Raw genomic sequence first — 17,731 nt, forward strand, 5'->3', positions numbered from 1 at the left:
CTAAGTATTTGTATCCTTTGAAGTTTCTCAGTGATCCCAAAGGGTAGCCTAGGTTATTAAACATGTGTCTAATATTTTTTGTCCTGCAAGCTGCTAATATATTAAGTTCTGAGGGATACTCCAATGAAACTCTCTGAGTTTGGATCCAAGTCAGTCTAAACAGGAAGACCAATCCATGGGCCATGTGTTTGCTTTGGACAGGACCATTATCTCACACCCAGAGACCTTAAGGAACCCCATCCTTACTCAGGAGAAAGTTTCAGCTGTGGTTGCATCAGTATGCAAATGTGAATGCCAAAGAACAAGTGTGAATTTATGCAAACATTTAGATATTTGTCTTAAAATATACTACAGCTACAACTTGCTGAACCCTCTTTGTTTCAGGTAGGAGTAAAAATATCTCTGGGCTGGGCCACAGATACCTGGGATTTACAAGCTGAGGTGGTAGGGACTACTGGATTTAATGCGAATCCAGAATTGCAACTAAACTGTTTTATACCGAACTGATGCCGTGTTCTATTGGGATTTGCAGAACCTGTATGATACTGGGACGGTACAGACCTGAGAAATGTGAACCTGTAAGACAGGCTGTGTTTAAAGGTTTTTAAGTCTCTGATGATACTTGACATTAATTGATTATATTTGCTGATAGGCTCTTCCAGATTTTGCAAAACTGGGCTATTACATTATTGAGAAAGTGATTTATCCAGAGGTATTTGAGAATTTGTGGTTCAACTCTGATGTTGTTGATTTAAAAAAAAACCCATGGCCCCTAAAAGAAGAGTTAAATGGTGAATTGAAGCAAAACATTTCAATCTTGTATCTATTCTTTTTTCTGCTAAGGGATTGTTAGTGTCTATTTGAGGTACCAGGTGCCCTGAACATGTGGGGGAGGGGGCTGTTTTTTTTAGTGTTCATTTAGTTAATACTCAGTGACACAGATAAAGTGGATTATCAGAGCCTTTATGTTTTGGAGTCAATTTCAGGGTATGTGGGCTAGAAAGTCAAAAAGAAAAAAAAAATGAAGCTTGTAAATTTGAGGCAATGCTTTAGTTTGAATGGTTTGGTATGAGAGAAGTCATCATAATGAAGGAAAAAAGGGAAATTGAATTAATAAATTTTTACACCGTAGAACCTCTGTAATTTGACTACCCAAGGGACTGTAACAAACTGTCAACCTACTTATGGAGGTGGTCAACATAAGGACTAGGCCTACTTTGTGCTGATGTGTTCATGTGGTGCATGTCTGGTCTATGAAAATTAGGTCAACTTAAGGAGGTGGTCAGCTATGGAGGTTCGACTGTATTTGATAAGAAAAAGAAAGAAAGTAGAGTAAAAATGGAGATAAGATCATCCCTTCGTGATCTTTATAAAAAATGTAATTATTCTTTTCCATCCCCACTTCATGAAAATACTCTCTTTTCTGGTGTCGTTTTTCTCATAGCTGGTTTGCCTTGTGGGAAAATATGTTCCACACTCCCAGTGACCAGCTTTTAAAATAGAGTTATGCTCATTTATGCTATAAAGAACCAGGGTAGTCAAGGAAAGCAGTATATTCCAAGTTTTGAGCTAGATACTTCAAAATGTGCCTCAGGGAACTTATTTACCCAAAGCAAGTTACTGTCAGAATTATGGGGTAGGGAGGTATTAAAAGGATAAAGGATCAATCCATAGTATGGTGTGGAATGACCATGTCCATCAAAAAATAATTAAATAAAGTGACAGCAGTTAATTGGAACCTGTTACTCTGAAAGGCTATAGATCTTTCAAGGGACTCCAGTTAAAGGTATGGCATAGGAAAGGAATGCCTTCCAAGGTGAGTGACTGATACTATTTACTTCCTGGAGATCAGACAGGATGGAAATCATTTACGTTGTAAAGAAATGTCAATTATTGTTTTCTTTAACACAATGCTTTCCTCCTATGGGGTGGTTCAAGGTTGGTTCTTATACCCAGAGGGGCAGCTGTTAAGTACAGTGTGTCCTTAGCCCATCATTTTGGACTGAAGCACCTATACCCCTCTCTGCTGGGAGTGCTGGAGGCTTGCAAGTCTCTGAGGATTGCCTGAGCCTCAAAGGATGTTTTTTAACCAAGATCCCTGGTGGCAGCAGTCCAGAATTCTAAAGATCCAGTCCACTTGCCCCAGTTCAGAATGATTCAGAAGGGCACTCCCACCTCCAGAGCTCCCTGTTTGGATTAGTTGAGGGTTTTGCTGGTCTATGCCACCTCAATTCACTCCATCCCCTTTCTGCCCCCACCTTCTTTCCCACCCCTTGTTGTCTTCTCCTTTGCTGCACAGGCATGGATCCTAGGTGTACATCCTGAGAACCTTCTTACATTCAGGCCACCATCTCAGCGTAGGCTTCCTGAGAAACAACTTGTTGTGAGTGTTGTTTTGGTTTTTATTTTCTAGATGGAATATAGAAATTGGTTAAGAAAAGACTAGACCTGGAGGGTTAAAACGATACAGTGAGCCACCAAAAATTGTCGATGGCTCTTAAATAGCTCCGTAATTACTGTAGTTCCTTTTTCATTCCATTTACCTGTTTTCTAGTTCAAACACAATCTCTTTCTTACACTATTGCAAACTTTCTTGTCACTTTACTTCTGGTCTTAAAATTGAAAGTCCATCTCTGCCATCTATTAAATTCTTAGACATTCTTTATTTTTTTCTCCTCCTCTCCTATGCCCCCTTCTATTTTTTTCCTCTGTGACCCTTCCCTGTTAGAGCTAGTCTACTGTATGCCTCTGATATATGTTGATAAGCTGAAGATGTGCTGAAGATGCCACACCGTCCCTCTGAACCTTTTCTCTGAAAGTCTAGATCTCTAAGTTTAGCTGAAGTTCTTCAAACTTGATTTATGCAACACTGAATTGACCATATTTCCCCTCAAACCAGTGCTTTCTCCTCTATTCTCCACCCCCATGAATGATACCACCTTCTACCTGTACTACCCAGACACCCAAGACCCAAAGCCAGGTGTGGTCTTTGATTTGTCCATCTTCCTAATTTCATCTCTAACTCCACCTCTTAAACATCTCTGGCCTTATCTCTTATCACCTCCCCTATTGTCACTATTCCAGTCCAAGCCCAACTATCTCATCCAGAATTTCTTTAACCTGTATATCTGCATTAGCCTGTTAATTTTATTTACTTATTTATTTATTTGGTCTCAGTATTATCTTTCTGCAATCCATTTCTCACAGGGCAGAGAAATGGTCTTTCTAATCTTCAAATGTGCATGCCTTTGCCTGAAATCCATCAGTGCTTTCCCATTGTTCTTACAATAAATGCCCAGGGCTTATAAAAACCCATTATAGTCCAGCAGTCTTTCTCCCCACATACTCCCACTCTCATTCACAATGCTTTAGTTATTAGAATTCCTTGGTTCCTTGAATGCACAATGCTTTCTCTTACCTCTAGAGTTCCCTTTTCCTAAAGACTCCTGATCTTGACTCACTTTTGCCTTCCTACTTACTCTTCAGCTTTCACTTTTCACTTTAATTTTCTTTTTATCCCAGAAACTTTCATTAAATACCAAGTCCCAGGTTAGGTATTTCTCTTTGCTCTCATGGTGTAATCTATTTACAACTACTATGCCTTCTCAAATTCTATTGTTTTTTTATTATTAGGTTTTTGGGGGCAGGAACTGTGTCTATTTTGGTTAATCTTATATCCGCAGATCCTAGCACAGTACCTGGCTCAACATATATGTTTAAAAGGAATCTCACTTGATTAATGAATGAATGCATGCCTTGGCACAAGCGGCACCCTCTTTTGTTATCCTTTGTATCCTCACTTACTTTGCAAACTTCTGCTCACCACTTGAACTCCAGCATCATGGCCCCCTGACTCCTTAAGGAAGTCATAGGGCAAGATCCTTGTGACCCACATCACCCTCTCCCTATATCCTGTTTAGTATGTGATTTGCTCATGAGTCTGTTTGTGCACCAGACTTTGTAATGTCTGATAGTAGGAGATTTCTCCTTCTATAAATATTAGTATCCATTACTTGGTATAGACCCTATGCTCAAATACTTAACTAAAGTTTAGGGCGCTAAAATAATAAAGTGGGATTTGATTTTTTTTTTTTTCTGCAGGTGATTCTCTTGGCTTAAGGCAATTCCAAAATATGTATTCTGTGTAATTTGTTCATGAGTGTGTCACTGTCATAAGTATTTCACCATGAGTACTAGCTGCTATGTCATAGAATTTGAGGTTGTCTCATACACTGAATGTCATGTCTCACCTATGTTCTTTGTTTAAACGTCCTCAAGGCTCTATCATTATGAAATGACCCATGCCTGTATTCGTAGTATTCAAAGAAATTTTTGGAAAAAAATAGATTGATGACATTATAGATTCTTTGAACCAACTTAGAAAATTTGTTAATATAATATAGGATCTTTGCAGATCTCTAAGTATTTTCCAGGTTGTCCTCCAGCACTGTGCCAAAAGGAAAAAAAGAGAGACAGAGAGAGCAATGTTGTAAAACATTCATAAGGTAGTTTCATAGATAGTTTCATAGGCTAACTGTCAAAAGGACTTAGAGGAATGGTTCTAAACCATCAGTTATTTTACACCCCATGAGACATTTGACAATGTCTGGAGACATTTTTAGTCGTCACAGATATGTGTGTAGGTGCTAATGGGTGGTCTGAGGAGTAGCAGTGAGGGATGATGTTAAAATTCCTATAATGCCCACAACAAAGAATTATCCAGTCCAAAATATCAGTAGTGTCAAAGTTGACAAAACCTGACCTAAATGAAATAAATATGTCCCAGTTCACTCAAATACACTTCTCTGTTTCAGGATAGAGTATAAATAATACCCAACTTACAACTAGAAGACCAGAGTACAGTCCCACCTAGGTGTCCTTGCTCTTATATTTTTATATTTTCCTCTTTAAAATGGTATTTTAATATCTACCTCATGGTATTGTTAAAAAATTAAATATTATAGTGTATGGGAAAATCCTTAGTTCAGTATCTGGCAAATAGTAGCTGCTTAATAAATGTTTATAGACTACCAGTCCATGACACAGAGGATGGGGGTGAGGGGGTGGAGATAAATAGAATTTACCCTAAACAGTTCTTGAGTAGCTCATTCTCTCCATAACAGAACCTGCATCACCACTTGGAGAACACTTTAGAGAGTGTCAGGCATTGGCACAGACCCAGGAAGCTGCACATACGTACTTTTTGTTCTTCTCGCTCTACAGCTGCATTGCATTTTTCTATCCCATAGTTTCTCAAAAAGTCTCTGAGGTAGCCAAACAGGGTTCCAATTCCATATCCCAAGTAAGTGAAAACCATCACATGAAGAGGTGCTTCTTCGAAGGACTCAACGATTTGCTTTTCATAAATATGTGGCTTCCCATTTTGCTGAAAACAGGAAAGAAAATCCAACTTTAGGACTTCCCCATTACAAATATACTATGATACTTAAAATTTAGGACTTTTAGCCTTTTAAATATTAATTGGAAAAAGTTAGAAATTGATCACAGGAGAGGGTGAATAGAAATGCAAATTTTATTTTACAACCCCTAATGACATAGTGATCAAGCAAAAATTTTTAAGAGATGCTCAAAATCATTAGGTGAAAAGTTAATAAGGCATAGGTGGTTTTGTAGAGACTAAAGTGTGACCACATAACTTCTTTCCTAATCACAAACTTGAGGTCATTACCTTAACCAAGTGATCAAATTCCATCACTAGTGTTGGAACAACCAACCACTCTACACTCTTAATATACTAGAGTATTCAATACACAGCAGCACCTATCAAACATTTAATTTCAACTTAGTCCAGATCTTATATCTAATATCCATTTTATAAGATATTGGGATAGGGGAATAAGGTAAATGATCTTATGAGAAAACAAGTAGATAATCCAGAATGTGGGACTTTCTATGTGACAACTGGAGACTGGCCTGGCCACTTCAAAAAGTCGCATTTCTCATAAAAGCAAAGAAGGCTAGAAAGCAGTCTCAAGACTTTAAATAAGGTCTTATCATTATAAGAAAATGCAGGTGAAAGATGTATTTTGAATAACTGTGGAGATTCATGTGTGGACTATAAATATACTTTCTTAAGGAATTGTTATTTTTGATAGGAATGATAGTAATATTATAGTTATGTAAGAGAATGTTTTTATCTTTGTACTTGCACAGTGAAATATTAAGGAGTGAAGTGTTATACAACTGTAATTTTTTTTCAAATAGTTTGCCACAGTTATATAGATATGTAAAACAACTTTGGGAAAATGTTAATAACTATTGAATCTAGAGGGAGATTATACAGGTGTTTGTTATGTTATTTTTCTACTTTTCTATATGTTTGAAATTTTGTTTCTAAAAGTTAAAAAATTTTACTTTCCAGTGGAAAGTAGATTTTTTAGCGTAAAACTCTTTGATTACTATTTAACTGATGTGGACATAGTAGCTTAATAAATGTTTACTCAATGGATTAGTAGACAGATATTTCTAATGCTAATATTTAATTAATATTTAGTCAATATTTATAAGTCACTCATTATTTTATTTAATAAGTATGTCAATTTGCAGATTCCTTATCTCCTGATGAAATGATCCATGAAAAGTGTTTTGACTACTTGGAATACATTTTTTAGTGATTTGTAAGAAAATGTTAAATGTCTGCTAATAATGTATTAACTTAGCTTGTATATTTAGAATGATTTATTGTATCATGTTAATTAGAAATACTGTTTTTGCCATTCTCATAGTCTTTTCTGTCACCTCTATCAATACAGTTTTCCAGAGTATTACATTATTTCCTCTACGTTGTTTTAGGGGCAGCAGTTTGGGAATCTCTGTGTGATTTAGTTACTAGAAATTTTATCCTAACCCACAAAATAACTGAAAAAAAAATCAACCTGGTAGATGGACATTTTTGATCTCCACATTATTTGTTCTTAAAGCAGTTTTCGAAAGCCTTTTGATAATGACATCTACATTTGAATTCGTAAGTGAAAACGACACAAAATATTATTAAATATTTAAATTCTCTTCCCCCTTATTTATCCATTGTGTCAGATTACTTCTAACTAACCTGTTTAATGTATAAATAACCAAAAACTAACATTGAAAGATGTTGTTCCTGTACAATGTGTCTACCCTAAACAACATATTGTTCCCAGAAGTTAAGGATGCAGAAACAGAGAAAGCCCCTGATTAGAGCCTGAGGGCTCAGGAACCAACTACTATGAATCACAGTTTAAGCTATGGTTGATGGTGAATGTGATAAGAGACAAATCCTAGAGTAGACTTGAGACAGGACATTGGGATACAGTGCATTTGGGGGGAATCACAGAAGAAGGGTGAGTAAAAGAAATCCAGTGTGGGTGACCACAGAACTTGGATTTAACCTGCTCACAAGAAAACCCCTTTTCTGATTTAGATGATGGTTAAGTTTTAGGGGTGTATGTAAAGAGCGAAACTTCAATGGCATTCAAGTCCAGCCCATAAGAGTCAGCAGATTTTCCTTTGCTTCTTCTCTTCTGGCCCCACATCCATTTCTGAGCCCCACATGTGGCCAAACCAAGATAACATTTATCTTAAAATCCAGGGAAAGTTTCTGCTTGATTTGGCTCAAAGGCAAGACTTAGTGACATAACAGATGGTTTATCTGCATGCAAAAAAAAAATCCTCGGTTGGTTACACGGCTGGGCCTATGTGATTATTTATTTGCCACTATGAATTATTCTGAAGAAAGTTATAACAAAGGAGAAATTTTCTTTTTTTTTTCTTTTTTTTATTGAATGGTAACTATGTACATTAATGCACTTCTGGGGTACAGTGTGGGGTTTTCACACAAAATCTCCATCAAACTGGTTAACATAGCCTTCATGTCATTTTCTTAGTTATTATTTTAAAACGTTCACATTCTACTCTTAGAAAGATTCACTTGTACCCTTGTAAGATAAACCTCAGAAGTGATACCTCCAATCCCCCTCCCTCCACCCATTCCCCCCTCCTCTCTCCCTCCCCCCTCCCCGTATTCTTAGGCTGTTATTAGGTTATAGCTTACATATAAAAGGTATAAATTAGTTTCATAATACGGGTGTGTACATTGGATACTTTTTCTTCCATTCTTGTGATACTTTGCTAAGAAGAACATTTTCCAGCTCCCTCCGTGTAAACATGAAGGATGTAAAGTCTCCATCTTTCTTTATGGCTGCATAGTATTCCATGGTGTACATAGGAGAAATTTTCAACAATGTCCATCAGACCAAATCAATGCTTACTTTCCTCTTTTTTTATATAAATTATTAAATTTTAAATTTAACATAATGCCATTAATTAAAATTATTTGGTAGGGGTAAAACAAGATATCTGCATGGAGATAAAAATCATCTGGAAATGTACAGGTCTTTTTTTTTTTTTTAACATGGATAGTAACTCATCTACTGTATTACTGAAGTTAAAATTGAAATCAGTCACACCTCCCAGGGAGAATGTCTCAATCTGGTGTTGGATAGTTATTTTGAAATATGAGGTTTTTGTCCTATCAAAGTAAATAAAACAGAAGTTCATGCTTAATAACTTTGCCTTTATTAAGAACTTACTGTTGCCACAGACCCAGGATTTTGATCTATAATGTACTTTGGCTTATTCTGCCTTTTCTTTTATAGCCTTGAAAATAAATAGATCCTGAGCTACCTTATTCAGAGTGCCTAGCCATTTAGTACACTGTAACACACTGGGGTTTGTTTTCTTCATTTTCTGCACTCCTGTCATATCTAGAAATAAACAGGGTGCTGGGACGTGCTGGGAGAACCTACCTTTATAGACCATTACTTTTCTATTGAATTGGGCAGCTGTTTTACTGGCTGTCTACTATGCACTGTCCCAGGATAACCTTAGAAGGTGTGTGAAATCGACAAATGCAGTCTCTTTCTCCCAGAATTGATAGTGCAGTAAGGTTGTGTATGTATGTGTGTATCAGTAACCAGAGCTGCCTGGTGTGCACACGTGTTTGTGCTGGGGGCACAAATGACCGCAGCATAGAGCAAAATGTGAGTGTCATAAAGATGTCACAGAGTCATCGGGGGTAGCTTCCTGAGGGAGCCTGGCCTTGCTGAGCAGTAGAGCATAACAGTGGAGAGGGCTTCTTTAGGAGTCAGACTGCCTGAGTTCTCACATCCAGGCACTTTTCCTTTGCTGACTGTGTGAGCTTGTACAAATCACCTAACTTCTCTAGGCCTCAAATATCTCCAACATAAAATGGGACTAGTAAGGTTGTTTTAAAAATTAAATGAGATAACATATGTGAAGTACCTACCACAACACAAAAACTCATTACATGTTAGGATTTTCATAAACTCTTCTGAAGAGAAAGATAGGTGAAACTATTCGAGTAGCTTTTAGAAGAACATTTGGAAAAGAAGAGAAATAATATATAAGAACACACACACACAGAAAGAGAGAACATACAGATAGGTAGATAGCCTTGGTAAGTATCTATACACAGGGAGAAAGCAAGTGGGAAAGGGGAGGAATAGGTGAGAGGCTCAAGAGGGAAGAGAATAGTGAGTTCAGGGCTATTCTATATTCGCACTCTCATAAGAAAACTTGTACAAGTGGTTTTATCAGCCTATTGTCCATGTAGTTTTTATCAGACTGCAAGGATTAAAAGAGAGTGGAGGCAATGTGGCAGTGAACTGGGACTTCTTATTAAAGAATTGCAATGGTAGAGAAGTGGATGGGGGAAGGAGGCAGCTGTGACTACTGATAGTGAGGGGAGATGCTTATTTTGTAAAAAAGAAATACTGTCTCTATATAGGAGCTGAGAAAATTATCCAGTAGATTAATCCAGTAGAATACTGTACTTTCTCTACAGTAGATATTTGTAGAGAAAGGTAAGACATGTAATTCCTGGAATAAAGCCCCTTGAAGAAGGTGGGATTAAGAGTACGTGGGACTATTCTGGCAGTGAGGACACAGACTATCTCAGTAGCCAGTAGCACTTGGAAGAGCTTGTACTGCAAGCCCTGCTTCTTCTCTAGCTCCATGGGGTATGATTTTAAAAAGGATAAGCAAACTTAAAACCAAGTTAACGCTGCAGATTCACCACCTATTCACCGGCACACTTTTGTTTTCAGACTGACATGGCCCATGTAATGTGGCACATTTCATTCAGTACTTGGAATGAAAAGTCAAGATAAGCATGGAGGGAAAGAGGAGGTCTCAGGCTTTGGTTTCTCTAAAAAAGCAGGAAATTCGGGGAGAAGATTGGATCTGGGATGATTAAATGCAAAGGAAACCTAGAGCACTGGAGCTAAAGTGAGAGTCGTGTTCCTTTCTGAAGTGAAATGTACCACATATGCAGAGTTTTCTACATCGTGATCACAAGTTGGCGTAGATGCTCCTCTGAGGTACTCTGCTCAGAGATCCTCCTCTGAGGAAGGACACAAACTTCTAAGGATAATGGCAGTCTCTGCCTACACTCAAGTAGATAGGTTTTGAGCAAGGAAACAGAACCATTGTGAGTGATATGGAATAAGAGACTTATTCCAAATGCCATACTGTATGCAAATATTGGAGGTAGATAAAAATCTACAGAAGGGAAGAAAATCAATGATTTTCCTAAAGTTGGCATGAAAAGTTCTATAAGCCCTCTTCATAATAAAAGAAAATCATAACTAGGGAAAATTATAAAAATGCAACTTTTGAAAGTATTTGGATATTCTCAAATGATTATCTCAATTGATGCTGAAAAGGCATTTGACAAAATGAAACACCCTTTTCTGACAATAACAGTTAAGAAAATTAAAGTAGGCTTGGAGCCCATAGCTCAGTGGTTAGGATGCTGACCACATGCACTGGGGCTGGTGGGTTCAAACACAGCCTGGGCCTGCTAAACAACAATGACAACAACAACAAAGAAAAATAGCTGGGCATTGTGGTGGGCACCTGTAATCCCAGCTACTTGGGAGGCTGAGGCAAGCAAATCGCTTAAACCCGTTGGAGCATCTATGCCAACTTGTGATCATGATGTAGAAAACTCTACAAACAGGTTGCTGTGAGCTATGATGCCACCGCACTCTACCGAGGACAGCATAGTGAGACTCTGTCTCAAAAAAAAAAAAAAAAAAAGAAAGAAAGAAAGAAAGAAAGAAAAGAAAAGAAAATTAAAGTATGTGGATATTGTCTTAAGGGCATATAGCAAATGAAGAAACTTTTATTTAAGAAAATCTACTAAATATCAGAAAAGAACAGCAAGCACCTGTGGCACTGAGCCGTGACCCACTCTTTCCTTTCACTCCTCCACCCACTAGCTGAGCAGGCAGGGCAAAGAAGCTGGGTCTACTTCTCTGCTATAGGCCAGGGAGATGATATTTGCTTTAGAGGGGCAAGCTGCCAGCATTTCTCATTGCCTCCAGTTTTGCTTTGCAGAGGTTTAATTCCATGCAAGTGTGGCTGAAAGGTTGGGAGTTTACTTCCTCCAATGAAAAGCCACTTAGGGTGAAGACCCTATACTAGTCATGACAAGCTGAAAATACTGAGGCCACAATTATCCTTATCCCCAGTCCCTTGCAGGATAGATGTTCCATGGTAGAAGAGGAAAGTCAAAAAGACCAGACTCTACCACCCCATTCAGAGCCCTGATGCCACATCTAGAGAGGCAGGCCACTCACTTTCAGCTGGTTATGCAGCAGTGGCTTAATCAATGGCTTTGCCCAGGGGAAGAGGCAGGCCACAAGAACAGAGAGCACTAAGGCATTCCTTAGAACTGATTTTACTTGGAATAGAAGGTAAGAAATTCAAAACTAAACAGTACTCTTGGAAACAATGTGGATTTTAGTGGTAAGCAATTTAGAGAAGACTGGTAGCTAAACCAAACAAACAAAAAACTTCCAGTTAGTTTAGCCAGAGAGAACCAGGGAAATAGGCAGCTAAAAAGAGTTGAACATCAGAAAGTCAGAACAAACCTCAAAGACTGGCCTCAAAAACTATCCATGCCAAGGATCATAAATTTAATTGAATCAGGTTTTAAAGCAACTTAGGCCCCATGCATTGTCAAAACCAATAGAACAATCAGCCAGCAAGTAGTGAAGACTAAAAGTTGTTAGTGTTATAAATATCAAATAGAGGCAGTTAGCTTTACAGAGAGATTAGGTACAGAGACAATAATGGAGAGCCTCTCTAAAGCTAGTCACCTCAATCAGTGCATATGCTGAAGGAAGCACCGTCTAATGAGCAATATTATAGATTTCACACTTTAAGGTAAATAGACTTTATGAAAATAGCTCATCCGAGTCATTAAAAATATAATAAACACAGTAACAATGACTCTCTGACTGGGGTGATTAATAATCAGAGTTGTTACAATAAAACTTAAAATGTCTAAATTAAAAATAAGACACATAGCTTGGCTCCTGTAGCTCAGTGGGCAGGGGAACAGCCAAAAAAACTGAGGCTGGCAGGTTCAAACCCAGCCTAGGCCAGCTAAAAATGACAATTGCAACAAAAAAAATAGCTGAGTGTTGTGGTGGGCACCTGTAGCCCTCGCAGCTAGGGAGGCTGAGGCAAGAGAATTGCTTAAGCTCAAGAGTTGGAGGTTGCTGTGAGCTGTGATGACATGACACTCTACCCAGGGTGACAGCTTGAGAGTCTGTCTCAAAAAAAAAAAAAAATGACACATGCAAAAAACAGGAAAATGTGACCTATACGAACAGGGAAAAAACAAGGCAATACAGATTGCCTGTGAGAGGGACCCAGATAGTGGACGTTGTAAAGACATCAAGGTGGCCATCATAAATATGTTGAAAGGACTAAAGGAAACCATGTTGGAAGATGTAAACAAAAGTATGATAACAATGTCTCATCAAATACAAAATATTAATAAAAAGACAGGACTTACTCAAAAGAACTAAATGAAAATTCTGGAATTAAAAAGTATAATAACAAAAACAACGAATTTACTAGAGGAGTTTAACAGTAGATTTAAGTCAGAAGAGAAAAGAATCATAAAACTAAAAGAAAGATAAATGGAGTTTATACAATCCCAAAAACAAACAAACAAAAAATCCAGAGAGGAAAATGAAAATATACATGAATAAGGCCTCTGAAATAATGTGAGATACCACTGAATATACTGACTTACACCTAATAGGAATGCTAGCAGGAGAGGTTAGAGAGAAAGAATAGAAGACTATTTCAAGAAATACTGCCTAAAAACTCCAAAAATTTAATGAAAAACATTAATCATATATCTGAAAGCTTAGTGATACCCAATTAGGACAAAGGCAAAGAGACCTACTACCAGACACTATAGTAAAAATGTTGAGAAACAAAAATAAAGAGAAAATCTTAAAAGCACCAAGGGAAAAACAATCCATCACATACTAATGAACCCCAGTAAGATTAACAGCTTTCTTCTGAACAAAAGCAAAGGACGGCAAAAGGAATGGTAGTACATATTCAAAACATGGAAAGAAAAAAAAAGTCAACCTAGACTCTTACATGGGCAAAACTATCCTTTAAAAACAAAGTCAAAATAAAGACATTCCATGTTAAATAAAAATTGAGAGAATTTATTAATAGCAAATCAACATACAAGAAACGCAGACTAGAGGAAGTTCTTTAGGTTGAAACCAACAGACCCCAGAGAGTAAATCAAACTCACCAAACAAACAAACAAACAAATCACCAGAATACAGGCCAAGGTAACTGTGAAATTATAAAAGTATAAATAAATGTTTTTTCTCTTTTATTCTATTAAATAATTTTAAAAGAAATTGTATAACAATAAATATAATTTTATTGTCAAATCTACATGAGACATATATTAGATAATAACAATACAAAGGAATTAGATGTGGACAAAGCTATATAGGATTAAGGAAATGACACATCATGATAATGGGAATCCACAGGAATAAATATATAAAATCAGATATGGTAAATAGTAACATAAAGTTGACTCTGGTAAGTTAAGATACATATAATAAGAGCAATCACCAGGAAAACTCAAAAAGCATGTGAAAAGCCATTAAAATAATTAAAATATCACACTAGAAAATATTCACTGAATATTCCTGATGGATTGACCCAGATGGTACAGCTACATGTGTTACCAATATGACTGTCTTAAGCAAGTGAGATTTACTGCTTTTATATCCCATGGCATATGATGTGATCTAAATTAGATTACTTAGGCCAGGCTTAGTGGCTCACACCTATAATCCTTGCACTCTGGAATGCTGAGATGGGTGGATCACTTGACTTCAGGATTTCAAGACCAGCTTGAGCAAGAATGAGACCATCTCTACTAAAAATAGAAAAATTAGCTCAGCATTGTGGTGGGCGCCTGGAGTCCCAGCTACTTGGGAAGTTGAAGCAAGAAGGTAACTCGAGCCCAGGAGTTTGAGGTTGCTATCAGCTATGATGATGTTGCATACTACCCAGGGTGACAAAGTGAGAGTCTGCCTTAAATAAATAAATAGTAAATTAAATTATTTACTTTCTAAAGAGGTTGTGTAGGTTTGCAATCCTATCATCAGTGTTAAAGTGTTTCTTCTCTCCACACCATGCCAGGAATTTATGATGTGGGCTATTTTCAGTGGGGTTAGGTGGTATCTCAAAGTGGTTTTGATTTGGATTTCTTTGATGATTAGGGATGATGAGGATTTTTTCATGGTTTTTGGCCATTTTGTGGAGACATTCTCTGTGTGTTTGTTAGCCAAATTAAATTTATTTGGACATAGCACCTTACTGATAATTTTATTTCTGATTTTTAAGACACCTAGTATAATTAATCACTAACCTGTTGACAGTTTATTGGCAGACCCTGGGATAAGGACATGTTCTACATGATAAAATCCAAGTGGACCCTAGTAGGGTAGCTGGAGTAGAAGAAATTGAATGGCTTGGTCAACTCAAGTTGTTTAAACTAATGAGATATACTACTGGGTTATTAAGTATGAAATGTCTGATTCCTTAAGTACTAAGTTTGATGGTTGATATCTCTGATATTTCACTTTGACACTTTTTTTTTTTTGAGACAGAGTCTCACTTTGTCACTATGGATAGAGTGCTGTGGCATCATAGTTCCCAGTAACCTCAAACTCTTGGGCTCAGGTGATCCTCTTGCTTCACCTCCCAAGTAGCTGAGACTACTGGTGCCTACCACAATGCCTGGCTATTTTTTAGAAACAGGGTCGCCCTCTTGCTCAGGCTGTTCTCAAACTCATGAGCCCAAGCAATCTACCAGCCTCGGCCTCTCAGAATGCTTGGGTCATAGGCATGAGCCACCGTGCCTAGCCTTACATCCTCATCCTTTCAAATCCATGTTTTGTCTTGTCATAATCTTTCAAATTTTTTTTAGAGAAATTTTTGTGAAATCATGGAAAGTTAAAAATTTGTGTTGTTTTTTGAAAATGACTTCCATCATGGATCCAATATAGTCCAGACAGCTCAAATTTCAACAAAATGTTTGGGAAAGATGTGGCTAATAAATGCAAGTTATGTCAATGGTTTGAGAAGTTCCATTCTGATGATTTTAATTTTAGAAAGGAGCCTTGTGGGCAACCTGACACCAAGGTGGATAATGATGAGCTGAAAGCTGGAATGGAAGTAAATCTATCTCAACCTATGTGTGAATTAGCAGCAAGGCCTGATGTTACTACTCCACTAATATTGTGCCATTTGAAACAAATTGGCAAGGTAAGGAAGCTGGGTAGTTGGGATCCACATGAATTAAACAATCATCAGAAGAGAAATTGTCTCCAAGTTTGCCTTTTTTTGCTTTCACCACATAAAGGTAAACTATTTCTATACCTTATATTACATGTGATGAAAAATGTATTCTTTTTGACAATAGCAAGTACTTGGCACAATGGTTGGATAAAGATGAAGTGCTGAAATGCAGTCCCAAACTGAATATTCATCAGAGAAAGCTAATGGTGTCTGTTTTGTGGTCCAGGGCTGGTATTATCCACTACAGCTTCATGAAACCTGGTCAGTCAATTACAGAAGATGTCTATTACAACCAAGTGATGGCATGATGCTTCCAATGAAGTAGCCAAGATTGATAAATAGGCCAATCCTCTTGGAAGACAAGGCTGTTGCACAAACAATGCTGCTCAAACTACAGAAGCTGGACTTGGAAACTTACTGTCATCCATTGTTATTCACCAGAACTTGCACCCAACTGATCACCACTTTTTCAGGCTTTGGACCACTTCTTGCAAGGAAAAATACTTAGTTCTCAACAAACTATAAGAAAACAGCTTTTGTAATTAAATTGTCAGTTACTCTCTAGGCTTCTTTGCTTGCTGGCATACAAAAGCTACCATTAAGATGGCAAAACTATAAATAGTGTAGGTGTATACTTGGATTAGTGCAATTGCTTCTTGTTTGAGACATAATAAACATTTTTTGATATTGGACACTTCAGATTTAATGACCTAATAATATACAAGTTAGACTAAAATTTGCCTTATAGCATCAAAGCACCAGAACAAAGTCTGTCTCAAAGGTTTTGTTATTGTTGCTTTTCTTATGATTTTGATATTTAACCAACCTTAATTGTGTGCCTGTGTTAACAAGTGTTCTGCCAGGAGACAGGACTTGGCACAAAGAGTACAAGCTGAAAAACTGTGCTATACAGAGATATTTAGGGTACTGTGGTAACTGAGAGAAAGATGAATCTAACACTGGGTGAAAGAGGCAGGGGAGGTTTCATCCCCTGGGGACAGAAAGATCCCCAGCATAAGACAGAATTGAGATCATTAGGTCAGAGGAGATAGTCACCACCTTTCTCTTGGACCACAGCAATTGCTCCTGGGTGTTCTCTATTTTCCCTCCTGATTTGTGACTTTACAGTTTATAGATGACTCTAGCTTTAACAACCATCATTATAATAGTATTTTCAAAATGCTGCCCAGAGATGAGATGGCAACAAAAAGGCTTCTGGAAAAACTATGTACCTTATACCTCTGCACTCTTCTGGGGACTTTCAATGTCCACAAACTAGGTTGTAATACGCCCCCCTGGGGGGGCACATCTTCTTTTGTATCACTGGATCCCTAGTGTCTACCTAAAGTCTCATGCATTATTTACTGATTGAATTAACTTATTAAGGGTTATATACAATAATGATGTGATAAAACCATTTAACTTTGGGAAACGCTGCACATATATCAAATGCATTTTTCACCTTTAATATCAATCTACCTATGTCATGACAAAAAGCCTCTTTGGGAAGTGTTAGTTTTCATCATAAAGCTACATTGCTTAGCCAAGAAGACAATGACCTGTCTGATCTCTGATTTCCCACCTTCCATTTGTTGCTTATGAAGCATCAAACTACTCTTATTTACCACCCTGCTTTTTATTCTTTCCTTATCTTTTCTCATGCTGTCGCTTTTCAATAATTTCTTCAGTTTCTAGTCTCTTCTCTAAATGTCCTCCACCCTATCTTCCACCCCACAGAAAGACACCCTAACACCCAGTTCTGGTTTCACTTCCTATAAAGATCAGGCTGGGTGTTCTCACTGCATAACACCATCCTTACACTCACCATATCGTATTACAATAATATTTTTTAAAATATTTAAAAGTGAAAGTCAATAAATATTTTCTGTTCCTTAGTGAAGGAACAGAAAATAAAAAATCACTTGCAAAAATAATAGCTTTGTCTCTTATTTTCTTTTAAATATTTTAACATGATTATCTGGTGTGGCAAAGACTTGCTGTCCACCAA

At 37.3% G+C, this 17,731-nt stretch overlaps 1 protein-coding gene across 1 annotated transcript in view; it reads right to left on the reverse strand.

Annotated features, from left to right (window-relative positions):
- Nucleotides 1–17,731, reverse strand: part of SPTLC3 (serine palmitoyltransferase long chain base subunit 3) — a 173,744-nt gene that overhangs the window by 121,089 nt on the left and 34,924 nt on the right. The window contains exon 2 of the mRNA XM_003788010.1: nucleotides 5,201–5,386. Coding sequence (XP_003788058.1) covers nucleotides 5,201–5,386 — 186 coding nt within the window. The remainder of the gene's footprint in view (nucleotides 1–5,200; nucleotides 5,387–17,731) is intronic.

The sequence above is a fragment of the Otolemur garnettii genome, unplaced genomic scaffold (genome assembly GCF_000181295.1).
Source record: "Otolemur garnettii isolate 467f Iridium unplaced genomic scaffold, OtoGar3 scaffold00025, whole genome shotgun sequence".
Classification (NCBI taxonomy): Eukaryota; Metazoa; Chordata; class Mammalia; order Primates; family Galagidae; genus Otolemur; species Otolemur garnettii.